This window comes from Sylvia atricapilla, chromosome 5 (assembly GCF_009819655.1).
Source record: "Sylvia atricapilla isolate bSylAtr1 chromosome 5, bSylAtr1.pri, whole genome shotgun sequence".
NCBI lineage: Eukaryota > Metazoa > Chordata > Aves > Passeriformes > Sylviidae > Sylvia > Sylvia atricapilla.
This window is the reverse complement of record NC_089144.1, coordinates 60,603,118-60,630,891: the sequence shown is the minus strand read 5'-3', so window position 1 is coordinate 60,630,891 and position 27,774 is coordinate 60,603,118. Positions and strand designations below refer to the sequence as shown.

Here is a 27,774-nt window from a genome sequence, read left to right as displayed (position 1 = left end):
GGTGCAATTTACCTTGTCATAACTACTGGGAAATTCTGTAGGAGAAGAAAAAAGTGTTCTTATTGAGCATCTTTCTGGTGAAAAGTAGCTTGCCCTTCTTTATCTGGAGCTGAGCTTTCTATTTCTCTGATGCTATTTTTGTCAGAGACTTCAGGAACTTTACTGTGCTACGCAAACATCTTCTGTTGTACTCCCACCAAACTTGCTAATGAGTTTAGGAGGAAAGCAGTCTCCATAATTGTCTAACAGCATCTCTTGTACCCTTTGAAATATCTGATTCTGGCTCATGCATATTGACAGTGCTTTTTGCCTGCTCTCACTTTTCTCTGTACCTCCTGGCTAGCTGTTCCTTATCCCAAATGCTTGTGGTTGGTTGGTTAGTCTTGTCCTGTTTACGGTCCCAGCCTCTGGATTACCCAAATCCTGGGAGATTTTTTTCCACACTGGAGCGAGGCCTTCTTGGCCAAGGCCTGAGCTTGTGTTCTACTCTGGAATGAGAATGGGATGGTTAAATTGCTGGTCAAGATGTAGCCTGGCAGCTGCATGGGTTTCTTGCATGCGCACAAGTCCATGGGCACTCTCAGGCTGTTTTGACAACTGGGTGCTGTGGCTGCCCACTGCATTTACTGATATGACAGTGTAAGCAGTGGAGCAAGGATGTATGAGACACTGTGGTCATTCATTCCTTCTCCTTCATTTCCAGTTGCTTTCCAAACCCATGTTTTTCCGGCAGAACTCCGAGCGGCGGAGTTTCAAACTGCCAGACATAAGGAAACTGAGCCGTGATGGGACTGGGTCACCATCCAAAATCAGCCCTCCCTCCACCCCCAGCAGTCCAGATGACACCTTCTTCTCACTGGGAGACTCTCAGAATGGCAAGAGGAGAAGGAAGATTCCCAAGGTAAATCTAGGGCTTTGTCTTTTTTGTTTGGCTTCTTCCAGGCAGGAATGTGAATATGAGACCAGGTTTTCTTCAGTTTCCAGTGTGTGGTGTCCCTGCAAGGTAGCTGCTGTCCTGGCTGATGACTTGATTTGTGTTTAACTCCATTTCTGCCTGAAGGAGAAGGCACACAAACATGTCTGCACCTTTCAAAAAAGTTATTTTTCCAGCTGAGATTTCATAATAAGAAAAAAGAAAAAAAAACCCGCATTGTAACTTTGGGATAGAAGTTGATGTCAGAGGGGAAAAAAGCAGTCCATATTTTGCAAAAGATGTCGCCCATCATACTTCTTTCTGTGCTTCCTGGATGGGTCAGTCAGAAATTGTCTGTGTGTTGTGTGTTTGTTTCTTCATAGAAATCTGTTGTTCTTTGGTCATTCTGATGGGTGCACTAGCTGTTAATAATTTAAGGGAAGGTGTGATTGTAGGTGAGCATGAATATAATGACAATTGGGTGGCAAAAAGGACTTGTCTGCAGTTATGAGCATTTTCTGCAGCAGCATTTCCTATTTCTTACTTGGATACAGCATTAGTCCATTTTAATTTTATTTTCTTTCAGATCTGGCAGGATGTGTATTCAGTCCAAATGAGGTTTGGCAGCAATCTATCTATTGAATGTTTCAAAAACAGAGTTGCTTATCCCAGTCTTTGCAGGACAAGCAGAGGCTACCAGGGACAGTCTGTGGTGATTTTTTTTCCAAACCCACAGTTTGCATTTGGGGAAAAAGGGATGTGTTTGTGTATCATGTTTGTTTCCTGGTTGCTAGATCTGTGTTCATGTTTGGATATCTGATTTTTGAATGCCCTCTCTGTGTGCTTCAGCCTTTCAGGAATGAGCCAAAGGCTGCAAATGTTTAGGGTTTCTTTCCCAGTATGTCTTCACATCTGTGCATGGGCTTGAGCTCTGTCAGTGTGTTCAAACATACTTTTATGTCAGTTGAAGAGAAGATTCCAAGTATTTATTTACCCCACAGTGCCACTGTGCAGTCTTGCAGGGCCAGCTCAGAACTGAGGTTTGCTGTGTCAAGGGCAGCATCACCTGAGGCTTGAGCTGGACATCTGGATGAAGGCTGCTCTTCCACATCAGAGCATGCTGGCTCCACTTAAATATTTGTATTCAGAGTTGCCTGACCAAGCAGGTACTGGGCCTGCCTTACCTTGAGCTCATAAGGCACATGTGGAAGTAAATCTGGAATCTGATTTCCAATTTTTAATGGGATAAATCTGAATGCTGTGGCCATATCTTGCTGCTCCTGCCTGGGACCTTGAGAAGGAGGCAGGTCTGCTCAAGCAGAGGAAGCCTGGCATCACGCTGCTGTAGTTCTTCTCCCCTTTAGGAATGTACAGGGAGACTAGAGGCACTGAATGAGCCACTAAGCCCAGCATTGCCCAACACTGAAATGTCCTCTCTCTTGGTCAGTGGGAGCATAGCAATTACAAGATTTGCAAAGAAAGCCACTGGTGTAAAATATTTCAGTATCACTGGCCTCCACCCTTCTCAATTTCTTCGGTCGTGCTCCAGCCAGTTTCCTGCTTCCAAACCTGCAGACCAGGACAGGTTGCCAAGGGACCCTCTGGTGCTCCCTGGAGCGTGGAACATGGTATGGAGAGATGGACTCTGTCAAGCAAACACAGCTGCACAGTGTGGAAGTGCATTAAGGTGTGGCCTTTCATCAGGGTTTGTTACCCTGGGCCCCTGCTGTACCACAGTGAGTGTGGCCACTGGCAAGAGACACGTTCAAGTGTTCAAGAAATGACTGGATGTGGCACTGTGGTCTAGTTGTCATGGTGGTGATCAGTTGAACTCAATGATCTTAGAGATCTTTTGCAGTCTAAATGATACTGTGATTCTGTGAATTGAAGATTTGGTGTGAAAATCAATATGGCATAGATCCTGTGAATTGTGCACCCTGCACCATCAAGTGAAAAGTTTCAGTATGGCCAAGGTTGGGATAAAGAGGTCTTTGCATGAAATTCTAACTTAATTTCTTGCCTGGGGAAGAAATTAACCTTGTTTGTTTGTGTGTTTGCTGAGCAGCTTGTGTTGAAAATCAATGCCATTTACGAGGCTCGGAGGGGAAAGAAACGTGTCAAGAGACTGTCACAGTCTACAGAGAGCAGTTCAGGGAAAGGTAAAGGAGCTCCAAGTCATCACACATCTAAGACTTTCTGAGGACTTGCCTTGGACTTTAGACTGCCTTAGTGGTTTATCTGACACTTTCTAGCACTTCTTCCAGTCCAGACTAAGGCTGAGTTGGGGTTTCCACTCTTTTTTTTTTTTTTGTAAGATAAGGGCTGTTCCTCTGCCCAAAGGGTTTTGGTTAAAATGTAAGTTTTCTGTTTTTCTTGCTTCATTTTCATTCCATAGCTTTGCATGATAACCTTATAGGTCATACCAAACATGTCCCCTCTTTTTGATGTTTATTTCTGGAACATGCTGGAAGCTGTGGAGAGGAATGTTCTGTCCAAAAGCTCTGATTTGTTGAGATCAAAATATTTTGTGGGAATGTGTCACTTCAGTGAACTGTCCAATGGAAGACAGGAGATTTTAGAACAGCCTTGGTTCTTTCACCATCCCAATAAACAAATAGCCTCAGTTGGGAATCAGAGTTTCTACAATTGACTGTAGGACCATCTCCATCATAGCAGGATTGAGACTTCCAGCCTCCCATTGTCAATTAACAACTTCCCCAAACATTCATGCACTTCAGAGCAATTATTTTTAGCATCTCATCTCTGTAAAAATTATGATTGTGCCTTTCCAACGCAGGATTTCTTTTCAAAACACTTTAATTTCCAGCAAAAGGTGATCACCTCTATTTGTCTCCCACAATTATTTGTTGCTGTTTATCCTATTTCATAAAGCATAGAGAGCCACAGGGTGGATGAGTGTGTTTATATGAACTTTCAGGGGAAGCATCCCAGACTTTTTATACCCCTCCCTAAAGCATCATTCAGAGAAATAGATCATTGGACCATATAGACCTTGAATCTGATTCAGTCTGACAGGGTTTTTTTGTTTCATTCTTTCTTTTCTTGGTTTTATCTCATGTCCCACAAAGTACTGCATATTAATGAGTATTTTGCCTTGGTGTTGTGCTTATACAGACTTGGATAAAATACAGTTCTGGCATTTTATTCTTTATGCAACTCTTCTGGCTGTGCAAAATTGATTTTGTTGTTGCTGTTTGGGTGTTTTTTTCCCTGAACAAATGGGGGGATACCAGGGTTGGTAAGCTGAATATCTGTGGGTTATGTGCACCCTTGAAAAGAACAAGGCCCTTGGGACCTAAACTGCTTCCCCCTGAAGTTGCCAGGCCCAGCTTTCTCATGCCAGTGATAAGAAATGCACAGCTATAAATAGACTTTCCTTAATTCATCTTGCCCTTTCTTTTTTTTCCTAGTTACAGATGAAAACAGTGAATCAGACAGTGACACTGAAGAGAAGCTGAAAGGTAAGGCAAATGTGTGGAGAGAGCAAATGGCTCCTGATAAACTCTGCTCTGAGCTCCTAGGACAAGACCCCTCCTCTGAGTTCTACCTTTGGAGAAGGACCTTATTTCTGCATAGAACACAGCAAGAAAACAAAGATCTCAATACTGCAGGAGAAAATCCATGGGCAGAGGGCTAGAGGAGCCCAAAACAAACATCTCTTCCAACTCCCATCAAAGCTCCTTGTTGACTGACCTTCCCAGGAGAAGTTTTGGACGCTGAGGAAATACAGTGAGATTTCTCCAAGTGCAGAGTCAGAAATGTGTGACCAGACTGGCAGAAGCAGCATTGCATGGCCCTGGGTGTCCAGACACCTCACCACGTGCTTGCAATGGGACAAAAGCCACCAGCCAGACTGGGTAGCTAGGGAAACAGAGTTGCACCGTGTGATTTATTGCTGGTTAAACTCTCCTGCACTGGCTGGGTTGGGATAAAGCACTGCATTTCTTTCTTCACTCTTGTAGGATTATTTGGTGCACTGGTCTCCAAAATACTCTTCTGAAAACCTGTACTGATAATTAGCCCCTGGACATTCTGGGGACGCTGCTGTCTTTTGGGAATTTGTATGGCAAATTCAAAGTCCTGGCAGAGTTAGAATGCAAGATGGAAGCTCCCTGAAATTCCAAAGTTTCCTGACTCACATGCACATCAGATCTGGACAGCAGGTCAGTTCAGTTGTGAGCTGAAAAGGACAGGCATGAGCAGCAGCTGGGCTGTGTGTCAGCCACAGTGCATTGTGAGTGGGAGTGCTGCTTCTCACCCTCTTCCAGATTTCTAGAAGTGAAAGCTCAGACTGAGTTCTCTCTTGTGAGCACAACTTCCCACCCGAGAACTACTGTATGCTCTTGCTTTCATCTGCATTGAAGTCTTTTATGTGTATTGCTATGTTAACAACATCAAGCTGAAAATTGCTGCCTACCTTTTGGACAGGTTCTAAGGCTAGCCTGGAGACAAGAGAGAGGGTTTGCACCAGGATGGTGCAGAAATTACATTCACAACCCTCCTGAAATGTGATGAAATAGAGACCATGTTCAGATCTAGCTGAGAAAGGCAGTGTAGATGTGGCCAGGAAGACTTAAACTCTTGTCTGCTGCTAGTTGCCATAGTGAATCATGTGCATCATCCTCTGTTTCTCTGTAACTGCAGCTCAGACTCCCTAGAAAGAGGATGATGGAGATCATATGAAGTCACCTCAAATCCAACAGCACTGGGCTCTGAACTATATCCAAATCCAGACCTTGGTCTAAGTGACTATGCAAGTCTACATAAGTGTGAAAAGGAGCTCTGGCACTTGCTCTTTGCTCTAACTGCACCTGTATTTTCCTTTATGCCTTGTTGAACTGTTGACTTCCCTATTTTTAAATAGGAAAGTGACATGATTTAGCAAGTCTCTTGTATTTGGGACTTTGTACATTTTGTGTAACACATAAATCACACCAGCCAGCTACCTCTGTTTGCAAGTCACTGTACATCATCTGAGACACAGTAAATCATAAGGCTGTATGTCAGAGCTGGAAGTGCTGACCCTTGGGAAGGAAAAGTCGTGGAAGACAAACTCTGCCATGGTGGCAGCAGTAAAATTCTGGTATCTTTACAATATAAGCAGTGTGGATCTTGAGCAAGTTTTTCAGAAGCACTCAGCATTGCTGTGACACTGCTCCTTTTGAAGTCCCTGGTGAAACAGAAACCACTTTTGAAAGCTTTGTAGCCCTTGAGCAAATAACACAGTAGGTGAGCATGCAAATACATCTACATTGTAGATGTTTTTTGCATAGAGAAAGGAGTCTATGCCATCTTTCCAGGGCTTTAACTGTCCAGGTTTTGATTTGAGAGGCACCTCAAGATTGCTTTAAATTACATTGTCTGGAATAGTCCCTGAGTGGCACAACTTTACCAGACAAAAGATCGACAAATACGTACTATCTCTCAGGAAGTCTTGTCTCCCAAGCAGATATCTTATGTATTGGAGTTCCTATAGTGTTTCTGTGATTGTTGTTTCTTCCATCATAAAGTTGCATTGCCACCCACCTTCCCAAAAAGCAAAGCTGTGAGAATGTGCTGTAGTCTCTGCTTGTAGTTAATTTTTTCTTTCTTTTGTAGCAGGGATAAGGGAGACATCATGGAGATTTAATTTGGGATGCAACTGTAAAACAAAGCAGGGGAGTGGTCTCAGGGAATCTCATCTGGTCTCTTCTCAGCAGGCAACTTTTCATTACTTTCCATGCTGGAATGTTTATTGTCCCATGGCTCATGTGTGTGTTGCAGTTACAGCTTGCTTGGCAATTTTTCCTGTTTTCCCATTGTCATGGCTGAACTTGTAGAAGCATGGCACTGAGAGATTAGTTTTAGGCACAGGAAAAACTGGCATGAGCCAGCATTTTTCGCTGGCACCTCTTTTCACGTATTTTTTGTTGTTGGTCTACAGGCCAGCCTGTGTGCTGGAGCTGGGAGTCCCCAGTATTACTGAGACGGCAGAGCCCTGGCCTGACCCAAGTGCTGGTCTTGTAAAACCTTGAGGATTGCTGCCCACAGCCTCCTGTGAACAAAGAGGGTCGATCACCTCACTGTGGCGGCTTTGAAAAATGCATAAATGAGTGCTAGGATGAATGCCTGGACATTATCTGTTACATCGTGTCCTGTGTGGGTCTCAGCTTGGCCTATTTCAGCTGTAAAAGCTATCCATGAAATCCTTCTGCTGCCAAAGTTCTTCAGGGTGATGGCACAAGATTATGGCCCATCTCTGTCAGTGTTTATAGTGCAGCTTCCAAACGGTTCCCACCTCTTAGTCAGACAAGGGCACTGCGGTGAGGTGATCTCGGGTTTACCCCTCAGTCTCTGCAGGGCACTGTTGATGCTGTGTGCCAGGAGCCAGGCTGAGTCAGGACTCCCCTTGTTTCCGTAGCTCACAGCCAGCGCCTGGTGCACGTGAAGTCGCGGCTGAAGCAAACCCCGCGGTACCAGACCCTGGAGCGGGACCTGATCGAGTATCAGGAGAGGCAGCTCTTCGAGTACTTCGTCGTGGTGTCGCTGCACAAGAAGCAGGCTGGGGCTGCCTACATCCCTGAGGTCACCCAGCAGTTCCCACTGAAGGTCTGCCTGACCTGTCTTGGGTTGTGTGGTGCGCTTGAAGAGCTGGAGGAGCTGCAGCTTCTCTGTTGACCATGTGTTGTATCAGTGACCCCTCGGCTGTGTCGGTGTTAAGGGAGACTGAAGGTAGTGGGAGGGCTTCAGTCACTGCCCAAGCATTGTCTTGGTATTGCTCACTCCTGAAAGAGCAGCTGATTTAGATCTTTTGCTGCACTTGGCTGTGACTTTTATGTAGCTATTCCCTTTCTACCCCTTTCGTCTTTAAAGAAAACTGGTGGGAGATGCGTGTTCTGAACAGGAAGAAACAGCTTTCGGTGATACCCTAGCTCAAAATGGGGAAGGAGGAATGGGAGAAACACACAGCCAGTGTGAGAATATTTGTAAGTGGGATGTGACTCAGGAGAGCTCCCCTCAGACTTCAGTTCTCCTGCCCTTTGCTAGAAATTGTGTCTCAGATTAGAGGCACAATATCACAGAGGCAGGTGATGCAGAGACAGGGCTTGGTGTAATTTGGGGCACAGAGTTACCTTGAGATATCTAATGATTAGGTGAGCCAGAATCACAGAAATTTTAATATCTTCCAGGCAGAAGCTTAGCCTCTGTCATCACCTCTTCATTTGTCACAGGAAAAATATTTGAAGTCATTCCATCCCCACATGACTAATTGGAAACATTCCTTCTCTCTATTCTGCTAGCTTGAGCGCTCATTCAAATTCATGCGTGAGGCAGAAGATCAGTTAAAAGCTATTCCCCAGTTTTGCTTCCCTGATGCAAAGGACTGGGCCCCCATCCATCAGTTTGCCAGGTATGTACTGTACTTTGTATCCCGATTCATGGGAAACAGATTTCTATATCAAGCTAATTAAGTACAAGCGCTGTTACAGTAGAAGATTGGGCAGAGCTCTGAGAGGGGTGTATGGGAAATGCAGAAATACTGGGAGTTTATTGGACTTGTATGTCTGAGACCAGTAATATGGCTGATGGGTATCTTGTCATTCTGGTTTCTCTTTCTGCAGTGAGACATTCTCATTTGTCCTGACGGGGGAAGATGGAAGCAGAAGATTTGGGTATTGTAGGAGGCTGCTGGTAATTATCCCTGAATTTTTTTTCTTTTCCGGGTGGTGCAGCCTTCTGTAGGGTTGATGTTACTGGCACCCATTCTGGGAAGTGGAAAGCTGCTGCTCTTCTCTTTCAGTGTGGAATGAAAAGAGTGGCAACAGAGCAGCTTTGCTCTCTTCTGTTCAGCGCCAAAGTCCCTCTCTGTGTCCCATCCTCCATTCCAGACATAACTCTCTTGCATTTTCCTTGCACCAGCACTTTACCATGACCATGGACTATTGTTTCACCACTAAGCTGAAGGCAGGGTTTATCCTCTTTAGGTTTGGATATACCTGTTAAACAGTTGTCTAAACCTGTGCTGGTCCTGTAGGTTGAGTTGTCTCTGTAGGTCAATCTGCTCTGCCTTTATTATTTAATTTAGGTAAGCTGGGACCATGCTGTGAATGTGCCCATTTCTCCTCACTGTTTCTGGTATACCAGGGTTTGAGCCAGGTTGTCATCATCACCATACTGTCAAATGGCTGCCAGTTTCTGACCCAGCCAGTGAGCTGCACAGCTAAGAGACCAGTCACTCTGTCTTTACAGTAGTTATAATGCTGACATTTCCTTGGTAGTTTTTTTTTTTTTTTGTTATATTTGCAGTAGTTATAACACTGACATTCCTTGGCATGTGTTTGTGTTTGTCTTGAAAGCCCAGTGGAAAAGGGAAACGTCTCCCAGAAGTTTACTGCATTGTGAGTCGCCTTGGATGCTTCAATCTCTTCTCTAAGGTGAGGGGGGAGAAAGAGAGGGAATTTGTGCTGTAGGTCAAGAGGGACCTGAAAGTGAAGCCAGCACATGACTGAATGAGGATCAGGGAAGCTGATAGCTAAATAAAGGATCTGAAATGGTGTTGGCTAATTCCAGAACCTAGCAGAAGCACAGCTCATAGGAAAACTAGATTGTCAGCTCTTGCCTTCTTCCTTCAGCAGAACTCCCAGAGTGCAAGAGAGGTTAAAAGCTGGAGTCCTGACTCTGAGTGTAGTGGGGAGTTTGCAAATTTTCAGCTTTACAGTGACCTCACTGGAGTCATGTTTCTCCTGATAAAAGAAATCAAGGGTCTTCAGTTGTACCTTCTTTTGATACAAAGCTTCATGTCAATACTGGATTAAGGAGAGGACACAGATAGATGCTGGTGCACTTCATTCATGGTGTTATCTCCCTCCTCCTGATTTGCATATTTTTGTGTCTTTATGCCTTTATTTCAGATCTTGGATGAGGTTGAGAAGAGACGGGGCATTTCCCCAGCCCTGGTGCAACCTCTGATGAGGAGTGTCATGGAGGCACCTTTCCCAGCTCTGGGCAGGACAATTACAGTCAAGAACTTTTTGCCAGGCTCAGGAACAGAGGTAAAGACACTTCCTAGAGAGAGGAAAACAGGCCAGCAAATGGTGCAGGACTGGTGACTGGAAGTTGGGACCATGGCATAGCACTGGGGATCTTCAAGAACAGATGATCTCTCAACAGTGTGGGGAAGCTGGGAAGTAAAACGGGGCCAGAGGGGACGGAATGGAGACTTCAGTGACCTCAGAATCAAAATGGAAATCTTACGGTAAAAATGAATGTAAGCACACAGCATAGCATAGCAAAAGGAAACAGGACATTGGCCTCGAGACCAAGAGGCACAGGCAGCAGGTCCTGTGCTGCCCAGCATAAGACCTTGGATCTGCTCAAGGACACCACACTTAACTTCCTAGCCACAGGTTTGTACAGTGTGCTCCTCCAACACCCTTAATGCAGAACCTCTGTTTGTGTGGATCAGGTCAAAATATCCTTGAAACCACACCAGGCTAATGTTGCAGTCTTTGAGAATGGCATTTTCTCAGTGTGGAGGTGAGGATCTGTGTTGCATCTCACACGATGTGATGTGAGGACAGCAGGAGGGTTTTAAGAGTGCAGAGCTTTAGGGCATAGCATTGTAGGACTGTGGGAGGATGGAGGGAGGCAAATTGAACATAATTTGGCCATACTTGCTGCAGGGCATGGTATGCCTTGAATGTGAGAGGGAGGAAAGCAAGTGAGTTGATAAAGTTGTGTCTGTGGGCTTTCAGCCGAGCACTACATGATGACATTCTCCTCAACCCAACTGAAAACAGTCCCAGCTAAGTGACATTACTCCAGAATGCACAACTGGTTAAAAATGTGTGCTGGAGGAGCAAAATCCCAGTGGGTCTGCTGTGAGAATGTTGTGGCTGGGATTCTGTTCATTAGTTATCTGATTGATGGCATAATCTCCACATTTACACAGTACAGCACTGGGATGGGGGCAGGCACTTTGGAGAGTAAGGGATTAAAAGTCAAAGTGCCCCACTCCCCTAAATTCAAGAAACACGTTCAAGTGTTGGAGAAATGACTGGATGTGGCACTGTGGTGTAGTTGTCATGGTGGTGATCAGTTGAACTCAATGATCTTAGAGATCTCTTCCAGTCTAAATGATACTGTGATTCTGTGAATTGAAGATTTGGTGTGAAAACCAATATGGACAAGAGCAAAAGGCTGGGAGGAAGAAAGGAGTAGTCGTAATACAACATGAAAGTCACTGAGTGAGCAATGATACTTCAAAGAAGGATCTGGTAGTACAGTGGGCCATAAAGTGAACAAAAGTAATAGTGTGGTTTTATTTAGACAAAAGCCTTCATTGTGAAAGCAAGTGAAGGGATAAATAATAAAGGAAAGCAATTTTTTCTGCTTTCCAGTACTGCTGGAATTTTACTTAGAGTATTGTTTTCCAAAACATGCAACCACTAGGAGAAAGCCCCAGAGGGGTAGTTCTGCTTAGTAAGTGGTCTAGAAAATACAGGCAAAGTTTGAGAAAATTGTTTACTTAATATAGAGAACAAAAGGCAAAGGAAGACACATGATAACCTTTCAATACACAAGAAGTTTCCTACAGAGAGGAATGTGACCAGTTGTTCTGAGTGTATACTGAGAGTAAGACAACAAGTAATTGAAATAATTTGCCACTGACATGTTTCAGCTGCATGCTTGGTGTTGGTGAGGGTAGTTCAGAACAAGAGTAATTTTCTTGTGGGATTTGTGAAATGTGTGGTGTTGGAGGCTTTCAAAAACAATTTAGATAAGCATCTGTCTAAGATAAGGAGTATGAAGTGCTAAGGTGCTATGACAGGCATTATTTAAGTAGATATGAACAAAGAAAAATACCCACAGGCTGCTCTTGTCCTTAACTGATATAAAAAATTTATGGTCAGGACGTTAGACATCCAGATTCTTGCAGTATAAAAAAAAAAAAAATAAAAATCATAACTGTAAAAGTGAGAGTGTGGATTTGAAAGGCTCCATGACATTCTGCTGCTTGAATACCAGAAAGCCTGAAAACCACTCCTAGCTGGACACAAACTAGTTTTCCTCCTTATGAAGAGCTCCCTGTCCTCAGTTCAGTGGTTGATCTCATGTGCCTATTGGAGTGGACTCTGGATCGTCTTCATCTGGAAAAAGGATTTATGGGAAGCCTTTGGAGGGCTGTGTTTGAGGGCTCACTGCTGTGTGGTGCTCACCAGCAGTCAGTGAGGGCAGCTAGCTGTGAAGATACCTGCTGGGTCCTTGCTTGGCCCTCTCTGGGTGGGCAGCAAGAGCCCCCCTGTGCTGTCTCTGTCCCCAACAGGTCATCGAGCTGCGGCGGCCCCTTGACTCCCGGCTGGAGCACGTTGACTTCGAGTCCTTGTTCAGCTCCCTCAGTGTGCGGCACCTGAGCAGAGTCTTTGCCTCCCTGCTGCTGGAAAGGAGGGTCATCTTCATCGCAGACAAGCTCAGGTACCCTCTTGCATTTCTCTGCAGAAGATGCTGGCAAGGAAGGGAGGCTGGGAAGGCTGCAATGACAGGTCTCTCTGCTTTGTTCTTTTTTTTCTTCTCTGCCCTTTCCCGACCTCGTAACGATGTGAATAGGGCTGTTTTTCCCAGGAATGGGGAACTTAGGCCATGAACTATAATTTCATTTTGCAGCTTGCAAAAAGTGCTGCTTCTCGTCCCTCAGGAGAACCAAATTTCACTTCCTCCAGACAATTTCAGATCCTTGGTGCTAAGGAAGCAAAACCCCTCCTTTTGCTCCATGATGCTGCAGTGTTCCCTGAGCTGTGCTTGGGTTTCCAGGGATCAAGCCTTGTGCAGAGATCACGGTTCTTTCTGAGTTTTTCCCTGATACCACAAGATCTTCCTAATTTTTCAGCTTGTATTTTCATATTGGTTTCTAAAGACTTCTTTTTTCTTATGGGGATGAAAGTAAAGGATGCAACAAGGGGAAATGAGATAGCGGACTTCCCCCTTCTGTTTTGAATCTGCTCAGTTTGCTGTTTTAAAAATGTATTTGTTTGCTCTCCTAAATTATGAAAATGGGTCCGGGTTTCTTTAAGATCTTGTGCAGCTGGTGGCTGGCAGCTCTCCAGCCCTTGAAGCACTTGAGGATTCAGGGAGGAAAGTTCGCCAAGGCTGGGGAAAGAAAAGCTGCCTGGATGAGTAATGACACTTAGGAGCACGCTCAGGTTTCAGGAGTGTACAGTGCCCCTAAGCTGTCTGTTTTCACAACTTCCAGGCAGCAGCCTGCAGCTCTGGGACTGAGCACTGGGGCAAAGAATGGAGAGGCCCCTTCTAGAGGAAAATGGAGGGGAAAAATTCATTCTACATGGATCTGGGGCTCTCTGTGGGCAGAGCTCAGGCAGTCTCATCACAGGAGCAGAAAGGCTGGGGAGAGGGAAGCTGTAGCAGTGTTTGCTTGCAGGTTTTGGCAGCTGTCTTGGTTCAGAAAGGGGAAAATTTGCCTCTTTATAATCACTGATACATTGTGTGTAGAGACTTGGCATTCTGGATATTTAAACCACACATTTCATGCAGAGCATTTAGATTTGTATTGAAAGTGAGAGAATTCATCCAAACACTAGTTCTCTATTTAACATATATGATTTATGACATCATTTATAATCACAGGCTCTCAAATATTTTTCTCTTCCTCTGTAGGATAAATTTTACATTTTGAGAAAAAATTTTAAGGACAGAGATTGACAATTGTAATCTCTACATGAGAGCTGGGTGGTATCAGGAAATGGCAGGGAACTTTTTTTAGAGGGGATCGAGACTTCACTTTAGAATGAACACTTATTTCACGAATCTTTTCCTATCACATCTTTACATGACAGCACAACACCATGTATTCTGAGCATGGAGTGTGATATCTCTAATTGCAAGCACCTTGATGGATTTTGATGCTCTGTTCTCTTTTCCCACCCCTGTATCTATTATCAGGACATCTAGGAATGAATCCAGGTGTACAGGCCTGTAAAGTGAGTGGGAGAGATCTATAGAATCATAGTTTCTAGAATCTCTAAATATCTCATAAACAGGTTCTTTTTCCTGTGAAAAAGGAATTGTTGTGTTTAAGAGATCCAGGGTCTGTTAGACCACAGGGCTCAGATTCAAATATTTACCATAGATTTTCCAGCTCTCTATGAGACATTTAATATTTGATGTTTCTGAGAAGCCCTTGCTCTGAGCAATTTCAGGAGAGTTTTTTTTCTTTTCATCTTACAAAATATGAAGTTTCTCTGGCTCATTTTTGTGGAGCAAAAGCTTGGAAATTATCCCAAAGGACTATAAAGGCATGAAATGCAGAAAACAAAGAAAATGGCCCTAAAAATTAAGTAACTACTGTATTTTCATCCAGTTCAGTGACTTGAATCGACTGGCTTTGTGAGCCTTTCCTAAGGTGAACAGTGTCTTTTACTCATAGGTGGACCTTCCATGTTTTGAAAGCTGATACTATTGTAGATACAGGATCTTCTGTCCAAATTATATTTTTCCTGGGACAGGAACACATTGAACTCAATGAGTATTAAGTAGTATTCAGTCTAGGAGTGAAAATGCCAATTTGAGAGGAGAGAAGAGAAACACTTTTTGGAAATAGCTGAAGAGAAGGAAAAAAACTATAAAAGCAGCTGTTGGAAACTGCTCAGAGGTTAGGAATGCTAGAAATAATCCATCTGAGATGGATTAATGGGAAGAGTGCAGGTGACACAGTGAAAGATGCACAATAAATTACGTTTATCATTCATCTTTTGCGTTTTTTCATGTGGGCACTATCAATAACTATCTGTCCATGTTTGAAAAGGTGTGTCAGGGTGTGAATGACAGAGAAGTTATGTGTACAATTTATTTATGTCCTTTAATTGCTATAAAATCAGTCTGTGGGAAAAGAAGGCTGAAAGGTCTCCTGCCAAATACTGCATGAACTGTGAAATGTTTTCAAGCTGAGCCAAAAAATGCATCTAACAAGTGTACAGCAAGTGAAATACTTTGTCTTTTCCATCTTTAGAATGAGCATTGAGTGTTTAAATACCTGTCAATCCACAGCTTGGCAGCGGAAAAGGAAAGAATTTGGTTTATTAGTTTTTGGGTCTTTTTTTTTTTTTTCCTCTGTCACTATGGATACTGGAGTATACATTGCCTTGCAACCCGGGAAAATGACTTTGTTAAAATTGTGTTGGTCTGTGTAGTCTTCCCCCAGCTTTTGTTCATTCCTGCTCTGTTAACTTTAGTCCTGGGGCAGTGGAGACCATAGCATGGCTTAGACACTGCAGCATTAGAGCTGCTTTTGTTTCAAAGGGATGTTGCCTGGCATACAGCTCCAGGCACTGCCAACCAACCTTTTAGAAGGCATCTTTCAGCTAAAATCACCTGATGTCACAAGGCACCTCAAGATGGGCAGTTCTTAGTGGCCTGACCCTGAGATCTTTATGATTCAGAGGGCTTTTTAAAAAGAAAAGCTTGCACAGGCTTGAAATCAAGGCCTCCTTTTTCCAGATCTCAAAAGCTTGTTGTGGGTCTGACCAACTCAAGCAATTGCCTCTGTCTCTGCCAGAAACCACAGCTGTATCAACAACACAGTGGTCATTGTTATCAAAGGCAGATCTGAAAGAATTAGAGTCGACACTTTAAATGTGGTCACCCCCAGCAAAAGGTAATTAATCATCAGGAAGAGCCCTTTATCATGTGCTACAAAAACAAATCCAGGACTGCAAGTATCAGCCTCACAGCTTTCTCACTTTTTGCCCTGGAATTAGGGAGAAGAGGAAACCAAAGGATGTGGTTTGGATGTCAGATGATAGTGTTGTCTCTTCAGATCATCTTAATGCTCATTTCTGCACCTGCACGAACCTGCCACGTTGGTGGGAATCAGTGAGGGTCCCCAGAGAGCTGGTGGAACTTGGCATCCTCCTGGTGGGATTTGCAGCAGTGCTGTGTGAAGTCATGGGACAATGCTTGGAAGCTCCTGTGCCTGCTAAATGTTGTAAACCAGATTTGTAATCCATCATAAGTAAATCCAGATGTGACACCGTGTCAGAAATCTGAAGGTGTTTGTAAAACAAATCCTGCTGTGGCAGTGCTTATAAAAAAAAAATTAAAAATATACATATTCAAGCAGTCTTAAATTGCCAAATGCCAGCATATTTTGAGCAGTTTGGTTAGTGCAGGGACCACAGGACTTCCTGGCATTAAACTACAGCAGGATGTTTGATTCAATGGTGTTTTTCAGAAATCATGCAGTATCCTAAACCCAAAGAGGGAGTGAGCTTTGGGGGCTTTTTATCACATATGCACTTTGGAGTGGAAAGCGACCAGGCTGAACAGCGAGTACCCCTCCACAGAAGCTGTTGCAACTTGTCAAGGTGTCTTTTAGAGCAAGTCAAGCTAGTCTTGGAGCAAGTTTTCCCAGGAGAGGAAGAAGGGTTTCCATGTAGTTGCCACTGTTGTGTTCAGTTTCTGTATCAGCCAGCTGTGTTCAAGGTGGCCACCAAGGAGCAGCAGCTTCCCAGGGTGCTGTGAGGTAGCTTTGTGGCCAGGGTGCTGTGTGGTGGGAAGGCCTGTTGTGCAAGCAAATAGATGTCACAGGTTGCTGCAGTACCATTGTTCTGACCAAGGGAATGGTTACCCAGAGAGATCTGTGTGCCAGTCCCTATCCAAATCAGCCTTTTAGGAGGGGGCTGAGGGTTCTTGTGTACCTCAGTACTTTTTAGCCTCCGTTCTATTGACATCTCAGTCTCAACTGCGAGCACCAGGCAGCTCCGCTGTGTTCCCTGCAGAAGGCTGGATGAACCCATGAAAATGTGCTCAGCATCTTGAAAGTGTTCTTCAAAGACCTGCAGCGTTTTACAGATTACCCATGAAACCAAAAGCCCTAAAAAGTGGTGTCTGTGTCTCGTTTGAACAGCTGGACTGAACCTGTGTGGCAGCACATGACACTCCCCAGAGCACACTGCAGTCACCTGCCTGCTGGCTGAAGAGCACAGTCACACAGGTGGCATAAAAGGAATTTATCCAGCTGGATTTTTTTGCAAGGCTCAGCAGCCTGTTGTGAATCAGCAGTCCCTTAGTGCTTGTTGCAGTGCCAAATGCAAGAGGAAGGGAGACTTTAGGCTTGAGTCACTCCAGAAGGCCACGGTTCTCCTGGGCTCCTGGCAGCTCCCTGAGACTGCCTGCAGAGCAAGTCTGACATGTGAAAAAGATACCTCAGTGATACCTCCTCTATGTCCATCCCTGAACTGCTCTGCCTACAAAGGAGGCTCACAGACCTCAACCCTACCAGTATTGTTCCCTGGAAAGGTCTTCCACAGTGAGAAAGCTTGGGAGGAAAGATCACTGGGTTTCACCCTGGAGGCGATAAATCATGCACAGATGGAAGGGTGGAAGGGGAAGTTATCTTTACTTCCCACTGCCTGGTGTGTACAATTTCAGACCTAACACAGCTCTGTCTTTGACTTGCACTGTCTGGAGCTCAGCCATCTCTCCTCCCACTCAATCTCTCACGTACCATGTGTACTCGCTGGGACTCGAGAGCTGGGCTGAGGAAGAACAAGCCACCATAAATATAGTAGGAGACAGCTTGCCATAATATCTCACCATGCCATAAATAACCACTTACTTCAGCTGCTCACTGTTCCTCTGTGAAGCTACCTGGACTCCAAAGATGTTTTCCATAGGTTTTCACATGCTGTCGATAAATTCAGGTCCCATGTTTAGGCAGAAAATCTGGATACACCTTCAAAATAGAGGATTGGTGGCAAATGTAAAGCTTCTAACATTTCCACATCCATCCTCTCCTCAAAGAAGAGTAACAGTGGGTGGTGGTGATGCCCCACTGCTGTGCACAAGTGATGAAAGGTGCAGTTCTTTCAGCTTTCACTATGCTGCTGCTGTTATTACCAGGTCTATTATCAGTCAGAAATTGAGGAGTGGAAAATACCCTTTGCCGTAATGGAGAGGAAGAGAAGCCCCTGCTTTGTATCTGCTAACATGACCTGAAATGTATGAGTAGCACAGCTTTGAAGGAGATGGTTTTTAAAGGATCTCATTAGCTTGGAGTGCACTTCTAAGATGACACATTCACTTTTGTTGCAGTTCCTTTCAGGATTAGCTTGTACGAAAGCTACAACAAAAATAATCTACTTTGATATTATTCCCACATTTTTGGGGGGTGTGAGTTGTTTTTTTTTTAATGTTTCTGTTTCTTGCTAGCTCCATGTTTTCTCATTATTTTAATTTTACTTCTCTCAGACTTGTTACCTACCTTGCATTTGTGGTAGCACGGTGTGGGCTTGCTGATGATGGCAGGCACAGCTGGAGAGCAGCAACAGAGGCAGCCTGGAGGAGTGAATGCAGGGAGGGGCACACTCTCACACCTTCCCAAACAAGGATGTGAACCTGAACCGCGGGGTTTTTCCCATTTAAAGGCTTAAAGCTACTAGTCTGTAACACAGCTTTTGAAGGGTTTTCTCTGTTTTTACAGAGTATCCCCTTAAAAAAGACAGTCCTCTGGGAGTGAAGGGAGAGGAAACTGTCCCCATTTTGTGAAGAGACTTTCTCAGAACACACATCCCATCTTTTGCATCTTTTCCAAGTGCCAGTTCCCAACCTGTCTCAGTCCGAGATAAAATTTTCAGGTTAAGCAAATTGCAGCCTCTCCCCTGGAATCTATCTCCAAAAAGTGTCATGTGTTTAACAATGTTTGCTGCCTGATGAGTTTGTACTGTCACACTGATGTCCCAGCAACTACAATTTTGTTCTGCTAAGCAGAGCTTACGTGATGGAAGCCAGCCAGCTGTCCCCCAGCCACACCACTCTGCTCAGTATGCCCTAGTGATACAGCACAGAGATGCACATCCACCAAACTTACCTGGAGTGGGGAGTGGGGGAGGGAAAGCAGGCTTCACTTTTCAGAGCAAGCTCAGGTCCACACCTGTCAAAGCCCTTCCCTCTCAAGTCAGCAGTAAACCCAGCTTGGTGCATGTAAATTCTCCCATGGAGTCTAATGGGAGCCAGCCAGGTGTCCTTCTCTGTCCACGTGACTCCTCTGTGCTGCACCAGTCTCCTTCCTCTCCCTCCCCTCCTTTACTGGATGCTGGTAAAATAAAATGATGTTATATATACAGGATTTATAGCAGCTAGCCTCTCCCTCTTTTGACACATAAAAATGCTTCCAGACCCAGAACAGATGAATAACTGGTGCCCTGTGGCAAGCTCTGCCATGGCTAACTGGATATCCTGCCGACTCCTGCCAGAGAGCTGTGGGGGAATGATCTCATTTCTCTAAGGAAAGGCAGTGGCATAGAAGATGCCGTGTTTGTTGGATATTTTCCATCAGGACACTGGACCAGCAGATCTCCGGTTCAGTGAAACTTCTTTCTTGTCCTAAGAGTATGGGCTGGGGGCATCCTTCAGAAGTCATTGCTTCTGAAGCTGAAAAATTGGGTCAGAAATGTGGGAAATCCCCTTGTAGTTAGATCAGTCAGGGAACAATTGATTCCTAGGAGGCACCCCTCATTCCCTGACTGACCAGCCATTGTCCTTGCCTGTGTTTTGTCATCCAGCACCCTCTCCAAGTGTTGCCATGCCACGGTGGCCCTCCTGTACCCCTTCACCTGGCAACACACCTACATCCCCGTGCTGCCGCCCTCCATGATCGACATCGTGTGCTCGCCCACGCCCTTCCTCATCGGCCTGCTCTCCAGCTCCCTGCCCCGCCTGAAGGAGCTGCCTGTGGAGGAGGTGAGTCCTGCATCCACACCCTGCTCTACTCCAGCTTGTTTGCTGTGGGCTGAGCTGTTTTCTGTCAGCTGGCAGCGCCATGGAGCAGAGCTCTCATCCTGTGGCTGCCCTGAGTGTGGGGTAGGGGCGGAGGTGGATGTTCCCCCAGGCAGACAAAGGTCTGTGCTCTGCCTTGGCCACAGCTTGGGAAGGCAGGGGGCTGGAATCTTCCACTGTGGGGCTGCTGAGGTTGGATGCTGAGGTTTAACTTTTATTAAAGTTTGTTCTGGTTTCTGCATAGTGCTATCTGAGGGCTGCGTCCAAATCCTGTCAGTCTTCAGTGTGATTGCTGCAGCCTGGCCAGGATAGCTGCCCCTCAGGTTAACACAGGTGCCTCATGCTAGCAATAAATAATCCAGAATTGGATTCCTGGTGCACAGGGGGGAGCACAGCAAGGCTGAACGTGGTCAGGGAGGGATTTCCCTCCCTGCCTCCCAGGAGACAGTGGCGCAGCACACAGGGAGAAAGGATGAAGCTCTGTCCCCGCTGTGTGGTGAGGAGCAGTGCGCCAGGCCTGGAGCACAGCCTTCTGCTGTCCAAGCTGTGCTGTGGTTTGCAGTGACATCCCCAGAAAGCCACAACAAGGGCTCTGCTCCTGGATCGTGCTGGGTGCCTTCTCCAGCTGCAGTGGTGGGTAGGAGGAGCAGGGACAGGGCTGAAGTGTTTTCCTCCAGAGCAGCTGTAGATTAAGATAAACTCTGATGATGGAAATAATTACTTTCCCTTTTAATTCTTGCTCTTTCATTCTTAGGTCCTCGTTGTAGACCTTGTAAATAATCGGTTTCTGAGACAGGTGAGCAGAGCTGATTCATATCCTTTTCTCCTCTTTTTCCTCCATAACTTGCCTCCATCTGTGTTTGCTGACCTGGCTGGCTGGCTGGATCATTTTCTCCCCACTCAAAAACCGAGTCAGGGCTTGTGGTTGGCAGTGTTGTAGGGTTGCTGTGTATATATGTAACATCAGCATCCCAAAACCCAGCTGTTGAGGACTAAATCATTGCGAATTACCTCTTTCTCTTTTTTTTTTTTTAAGAGGGAAAATGGTGGCACTTGAGCACTATGGGTCCTTAAGTGTCATCCTGTAAAGCAGCAGACAGAGCTGGAAGGCCTTGGCTCAGCACTGTCTGCTGGGGAGCAGTGTGGGTTCTTCCAGCATGTGTCTGTCAGTCCATCTCCCATCCCATACTCTGCCCTGAGTGGGAAGGGAGCCTTCATTTTTGGATATCCTTAGTACCTCGGGATCTTGTGGTTCCTTGCACTGGATGTGTCAGAAGCAGGAGGGTGGCACATGGGAGCCCGTGTACTGCTCTGCAGGCAAGATTGCCTGCTGATTTTCACTTCCCTTTGTTGTGGAGAGGAGGAATGGGAAGAGGAGGAAGAAAGAGAAGAGGATAAATGAGCAAACATATTCCTGGCCCAGGAAGCTCTTTTTTCCCAGAGCTCTTTGGCAGATCGCTGAGCAGCGCTGGCAGCGTCGGTCTGTGCCGTGCCTCAGCTCCATGACTAAGATGGGATGAGTGCTCCTCCTGCTGCAGGGAGCAGTGTGTGGGTGAAGGCCAAGCCCTCCCACAGTCCTCGCTTGCCAGCTGCCTTAGCTCTGGGGTTATGCTTTACCTTGCACCTCTTCTCTGGAGGTTTAAGCTGAATCAGCCGACTCAGCCAGCTGGTAGGAGCTCTGCACAGACACTGGCAGTTCCTTGGCTCCCTTGTTCCCTGGGAATTCCTTATGGCTGTGTAAGAGGATTGGTGCCTGAGCAGGGGCTCTGCTCACCTGGCCACGTGCCAGCATTGTTCACACACCTCCTCTGTGGCAGGGCCAGTGCTCACGGGCAGATGGCGGGGCCACGGGTGAGCCCTGCCCAGTAGCCTCTTGGATCAGACATGTAAAATTCCTCCAGAATAGGGGAATATTTGGGAAAAGACACCCCCTTTCTCCTTCCTCTTGTGCTTTTTTGATAGTACTGCACTGGGTGGTGCTGGGAATGTGCCAAACATATTACACCTTCTCCCTCTCCTCAGTTCATTTCTATTGTTCCCCTTGCTGTGCTGGGGACAGGATTTGTGTCCCAGCCCCAGTCCCTGAGGAGGTGGCTCTGTCTTACAGATGGAAGATGAGGACTCCATCCTGCCCCGCAAGCTGCAGGCCGCCCTAGAACACATTTTGGAGCAGAGGAATGAGCTGGCAAGCGACAAGGAGGAGGGCCCTGTCAATGGCAAGCAGGGTAAAGCACAGTGCCTTTCAGCTTAAAACCGTGTTTTTTCCTGCCCCTTTTTTGTCTGTCACTTCTTAGAGGAGAGCTAAGCTTGTACACCACAGGTATTGGAGGTAGATCAGGGTTTTGGTTAAGCTATATGAATATTCCAGCACACAGGGGTCACTTCTCTGTGTGAAGAGCAACAGTACTTATCTCTTCCCAGCTCTGCCCATCCTTCCCTTACAATTCCAGCCAACACCTGTACTCCTTTTCACAGGGGTTTCTTAGGCTTCTCTCTGCTGCTGCCCATATGTGATGCAGGCTTCTCCAGGGGACAGTCACCTGCAGACCTGCAGACTCGGTGATGGCCATGTGGCTCATGTGACTGGGCTGAGACAGCTCTCTTGGGGGACAGTATGGGCATCTCCTTGGTGCAGAGGAGCCTGGAGAATCTGCTAGTTTTGGCTAGGACAGTAATTTTCTCCATAGCTGGTATGGGGCTGTGTTTTGGGTTTGTGCTGGAAATGGTGTTGATAATATTGGGATGTTTTAGGTGTTGCTGAGCAGAGTCACACTGAAACAACATCTTCTGCCTCTCCTCCCACCCCACCAGTGAGTGGGCTGAGGGCTCACAAGGAGTGGGGAGGGGACACAGGTAGGACAGCTGACCCCAGACGACTAAAGGGATGTTCCACACGAAGTGATGTTCTTGGAGTCACGCTCAGCACATAAAAGCTGCAGGAAGGAGGAGGAAGTAGGAGGACATTTGGAAGTGGGGTATTTTGTCATCCCAAGGCACATGTACTGGAGCCCTGCTTTCCTGGGGAGGTCTGAACACCTGCCTGCCCATGGGAGCTGCTGAATATATAAATTCTTTTGCTTTGCTTGCATGAACAGTTTTAGATTCATCCATTAAATTCTCTTTATCTTAGCCTACAAGTTTTCTCACTTTTACTCTTCTGATTCAGAGAGAAGTGAGCACCAAAACAAAGCTTGGTATCTTTCAAAGTAGTAGAAATTTGGCTTACTTCTGTGACAAGTACTTCCCTAGAATGCTGTCTCCCTTGAGCAGCCTTTTTTTCTCAGGCTGGATCTGAAAAAAAAACAGGGAATTTTTACCCAGAGATTTTCCTAGTGAATTCTCACAGCACTGTCCTCACTACTGCCTCTTTATTTTTCCCTTAGAAACCAACCCTTTGAATGAGGTGGTGTCGGAGGCCTTTGTCCGTTTCTTTGTGGAGATCGTGGGCCACTATTCCCTGTTCCTGACGCCCACGGAGCGAGAGGAGCGGATCCTGCAGCGTGAGGCTTTCCGCAAATCCGTCTCCTCCAAGAGCCTCCGCCGCTTCCTGGAGGTCTTTATGGAGACACAGATGTTTGGGGGCTTCATTCAGGAGCGGGAGCTGCGGAAGCAGGGGGTCAGAGGTGAGGGGCTGTGACTGGGCTGTGCTGTGGTGGAAGATGCTGTCACTCCTACGAGAGCAGGGAGACGCTCCCCAGCCCCCAGCTCCGTGGCTGGAGGCTGCAGTGTCTGTACAGGAACACCAGAAGGGATTCTTGTGGTTCCTCGATGGGGTTGGCGTTACAGGCATCTCTCACCCTTGCAGTATCCTCCACACGTGTGCCTCGTCCATTCCACATTGAATTCCACTGCTGGAATGATGTTTATTCTTGCAGTTCCTCATGTGCTCTTCTTGTGCCTAGAGGAAAAAGGGGCTGGATTTGGTCATGGTTCTTTTGTCTAGTAGAAAGCTTGGATGCTCATCTCCTTCCCAGAGCTGCTTCTGTGGCTTCACTCCTGTTATCCCACAGTCTCAAAGGCTCTACTAGCAGCTGAAGTTCTTATCCCTGTTGCTACTCAGTGCTGGCTTAGCAGCTTCCTCCTGAGCATTAGTAAGCGGGGGATGCTTGAAGAGGTGGTTGAGTAAAAGAGGTAAATTCTGCATGATGATTCCCCAGATGATGTCATTCCCTGGGTTTAGCTGTGTTTGTAGCAGAATGAAGGGAGGTACATTCTGTACCCTGAGTGAGATACAGCAGCTCACTGTACCTTGCAGTAGGGAGGGAGGGGGCAGACCAAAGCTTCTGTGCTAAATCTGGTCCCAGCTGATGGAGGAGGTGGGGTGAGTTGTCCTCTCTCCTGTGGAATAATGTGTGGGTAAAGCTGAGACAGTACACTTTCAGGTGGGCATTCTTACTTGGATTAATAGAGACACAAAATAGAAGCTCTTGATTTCTGTCTCTCTGCAGGTCTGTTTGAGGTACGGGCTCAGGAGTACCTGGAAACACTTCCCAGTGGGGAGCAGAGTGGAGTCAATAGGTTCCTGAAAGGCCTAGGTAAGGAACCAGCAAAGCCCTTGGCTTCTCAGGAGGTCTTCAAGGGTAACAGGGCCAGTGACTATGTGTGACATCCACACATATTGGGGATGGTGGATGCAGGTTGTGGTGGGGGGAACGACACAGTTTTCATTGCCTTCATGGTAGCCCTTAGGGATCAGCACTGGGAACTGCCCAGGAGTATTCTAAGATTGAATCTATTTTCCACTGTAAGGAGAATTAGCCAAGAGCTCCAGACTGAGGCTAGAAGTCCTTGATAAGTCATTGAACTCTGTGGCTGAGTTTGATCAGGTGTTAAGATCACATCCCTGGTTCTCTTGTCTAATCTTTGCCATTTAAAGAGCAGCAGTGCCTGAGGGGCTGGTGTGCCCAGGACAAATGGGCTCTGGAGGGTGTGCCTGGGAGCTTGCAAGGTCCCAGCCTGCAGCACTGCTCCCAGGGAATGGGCAGAGCTCTGCAGGCCCCTGCTGCCAGCTTTGCAAAGCAGCTGGCTGTGGAAAAGGAGCCAGGAACGACAGCAAGGCCAGTACACTGTATAGGACAGAGGTGGTGGGAAATGACACTTGTTTTGCCTGTCACTTCGGAGAGTCCATTTTCTTTTCTCTTTCTCTTTAGGCAGCAAAATGAAATTCCTCCACAAAAAGTAAGAGCGAAGCACATCCTCATTCCACAGAAGAGAATGGCTTTACCATTTAGCAGCAATAAATCAGACTTACCCACCATTCCCATTCAGCCTGCTCCCAGGAGCCAGCAGCCTTGGGCACACTGGCCACGGCTGGGATGTGCTGCACAGACCTGTGGTGCTGCAGGAAGATGGGATGGCTGCAGGGCTGCCGGGACAGGTTTCTGGATGTCTACAGTAGCAAGCACTGGACCAAGCACTCTCTCTGAACTCTGCACTAGCACGTTGCAGGCATCCCGGCGGATTGGATCTCTTAGCTAGTCAATTCTTTATTTGGTTGTATTTTTCTATTTATATTGAGGTTAGAACAGTTATTAACTGATGGCTCTTGCCCTGCCTCCTCTCTGCCTGGCGCTGCAGGAGGCCGAAGCAGGACTCTCATGGGACTGAGCAGGCAAAGCTCAGGCTTGGAGGGGAAGAACAGAGATGTATGAAAGTAGGTCTCTGCAAAGCAAGGATGCTGAGGGCTGCAGGAGGGATATGGACTGACCAGGAGGAGCTTCCAAGCAAGGGAAAAGGGTGAGGGGGAACCACTAAACCTACTGAGGACTTGATGGGCCAGCCAGCTCCCTGGAGGGCTGTACCAGGGAGTCTTGGCACGAGGAGAGGCCTTTCCTCATGCAGTGTAATTAAAAGCGAGTTGTGTAAAAGGCATGTGGATCTATGGTGTTTTTGTGGAAAGGGATGAGCTGTGTCTTCCCGCCATCCCACCTAGCGCCAAGCATGAGCCAGAGAGGACATCAAGGAGCTTGACCCGTGACTTGGCCAAGCCCTCAGCCTCCCTGTCAGTCTCAGGTGGCCTCAATCCCTCACCTGGCAGCTTGCCAGGGGAGCCCAAGGTGGAGCTCACCTGCAGGGCCTTGTCTGGGAGACCTGCTTCCCAAAGGTCAGGTGGGCTCTCCTCTCCTATCATGGGTGTTGCTGCTGGGAAGCACAGGAGGAAACAGGCCAGGGCTGAGTGCTGCTGCCTTTCTGTGTTCCTTCCTGGGCAGGAGGCAGGGCCTCCTGTTCACCTCTCCTCTGTCTGTGGTGACCTCCTTCGGTGAGGAGGTGTCAGGGGAGTCGAGTAGAGGTTGAGGCAGGGTGAGGGCGTTTTTCCAGCTGGTGTGAAAGCTGATACACTTGCACTGCTTGTGAGGGTGAGAGCACCTAGAGCATCCTTGAGTCCACTCTTTGGAGGGGAGTCTCTTTCCCAGCAGCTGTGGGGTTGCAGGGTGAAAGCTGCATATGGGTGCTTTGCTGCAGCTGTGCTATGCTGGGCTGCACAGGACTCCCAAAGGCTTTGAAAATGATCCCTGTGGTCCGTGGGCTTTGCCAGTGAGAGGACCTTTCTGACCAGCAGTGGGGCTCAGAGGACCTCACCACCATTCTACACCAGAGTGGAGCAGTGGATCCAGTGCTCCTCTGTGAATCTTTTGAAGCCATGCAACCAGGTACGGTGGGCAAATCGCTCTGGGTGGCCCTGCTCACCCCCATAATGTCCCTTCCCACCTCAACCCCTCTGTGGTTCTGTGGTGAGCACAGTCAATGCTGGACAGATATGGTGTCACACCAGACAGGAGGCAGGCAGGCAACACCTGCAGCTCTGTGCCCCCAGCTGCTGTGCAGGGACAGAGGAAGCAACAATAGACGGGCTCAGAGAAGCCAGCAGCATTACTGCCCACCCCCAGCCAGGCTCAGGCTCCCTCAGGGGTGACCAGGAGGCTGCCCCTTGGGTGTGCTGAACAAAAGTGGTGCCACTTCAGTCACAGGAGGTGCTGGTGGCTCATTGAAGGGAACTCCAGTGGGGCTCCAGGTGACTCAAATGCTGTGCTTTGGTTCTCGTTTTAGAAGGAGTTTTTAATGTAAATGTTATGAAGCTTTGCAAAGCTGGTGTCACCCTCACAAGTGTAAAGGTGGCCAGGATGCCTGCAAAGCTCTGTGGGATGTTAAATAAAGCTGATCTGTGGCTCAGCTCCAGGCTTCAGAAGCAAGTCTCCTACATGGTCCCACATTGCCAAGCCTGCTCCTGGGGCCTCCACATTCCTCTCCTTAAGTGATGTTTTCAGTAGGACTTTCCCTTCCTTGGCAGGAGCTGTGGTGAGGAGTGGGGAGGGATCCCAGGTTGCCCAATGCTTAGCTCAGCTTGAATTGGTGTGCAAGCATGCTGAGAGAGTGGCAGCTTTTACTACAATATCCCAGTGGCTCAAATTAAAAAGGGTTGTGAAATGGCCCTGTTTGCCTCGTTGGGGAGCTCCAAGGGGGCTCTGCCAGCACAGGACTCTGTGACCAGTCAGTGCATTTATTGGCAGCTCTCAGAAAAGTGGGAATTAAGCCACCACAGTGTACAAAATCCAAAGGGGGTGTTAAAAAGCAGCAGCATGAGAAATACAATGAAAGAAACATTTACAACTGTGCCATTAAGGATATAAAATGAAACTTGGACAGGAAGTGTTGATATCCAGCTGCAGGACAACATCTTCAGCTTTAGTTTGAGCTGTGCTGCTCTGAGATGAGCTTGACTCTCCATCTAAGGGCTCTGTATGCTTTGGAGGAAGCCACCTGTAAAGAAAAGCCTTAAGACCATCTGTACTGGGTCTGACCATGGGTCTATGTGTCGCTCTATGGATGCTGCCAGCAGCAGGTGAGCAGAGAAGACTATGAACAGAGCACATACACTGGGGATGCCCTATATGCTGTGCACACAAAGACTGTACTGTACACAAGCATTAAAACTTCCTGCTCTAAATGCCAGGGGGGGTTCCTTCACCAGAGTTGGGTCTCTGTGTTTAGTAGCCTTGGATGAGTTTCTATTCCATGACCATGTGCATGTGGGTGTAAGAAAACGTGCTGAAGCAAGAGGCCAATCGGGGGCC

The 27,774-nt window shown here is 46.8% G+C and overlaps 1 protein-coding gene across 1 annotated transcript in view; it reads left to right on the top strand.

Moving 5' to 3' along the window:
• Nucleotides 1-25,573, top strand: part of DENND2A (DENN domain containing 2A) — a 56,350-nt gene extending 30,777 nt beyond the window's left edge. The window contains exons 6-20 of the mRNA XM_066319701.1: nucleotides 704-901; nucleotides 2,979-3,072; nucleotides 4,345-4,395; nucleotides 7,335-7,522; nucleotides 8,215-8,324; nucleotides 8,536-8,605; nucleotides 9,271-9,348; nucleotides 9,826-9,966; nucleotides 12,240-12,388; nucleotides 19,489-19,666; nucleotides 20,457-20,498; nucleotides 21,810-21,927; nucleotides 23,086-23,325; nucleotides 24,151-24,237; nucleotides 24,853-25,573. Of these exons, the coding sequence (XP_066175798.1) occupies nucleotides 704-901; nucleotides 2,979-3,072; nucleotides 4,345-4,395; nucleotides 7,335-7,522; nucleotides 8,215-8,324; nucleotides 8,536-8,605; nucleotides 9,271-9,348; nucleotides 9,826-9,966; nucleotides 12,240-12,388; nucleotides 19,489-19,666; nucleotides 20,457-20,498; nucleotides 21,810-21,927; nucleotides 23,086-23,325; nucleotides 24,151-24,237; nucleotides 24,853-24,884 (1,776 nt within the window). The 3' untranslated portion in view covers nucleotides 24,885-25,573. The remainder of the gene's footprint in view (nucleotides 1-703; nucleotides 902-2,978; nucleotides 3,073-4,344; nucleotides 4,396-7,334; nucleotides 7,523-8,214; nucleotides 8,325-8,535; nucleotides 8,606-9,270; nucleotides 9,349-9,825; nucleotides 9,967-12,239; nucleotides 12,389-19,488; nucleotides 19,667-20,456; nucleotides 20,499-21,809; nucleotides 21,928-23,085; nucleotides 23,326-24,150; nucleotides 24,238-24,852) is intronic.
• The last annotated feature ends 2,201 nt before the right edge of the window (nucleotides 25,574-27,774 follow it).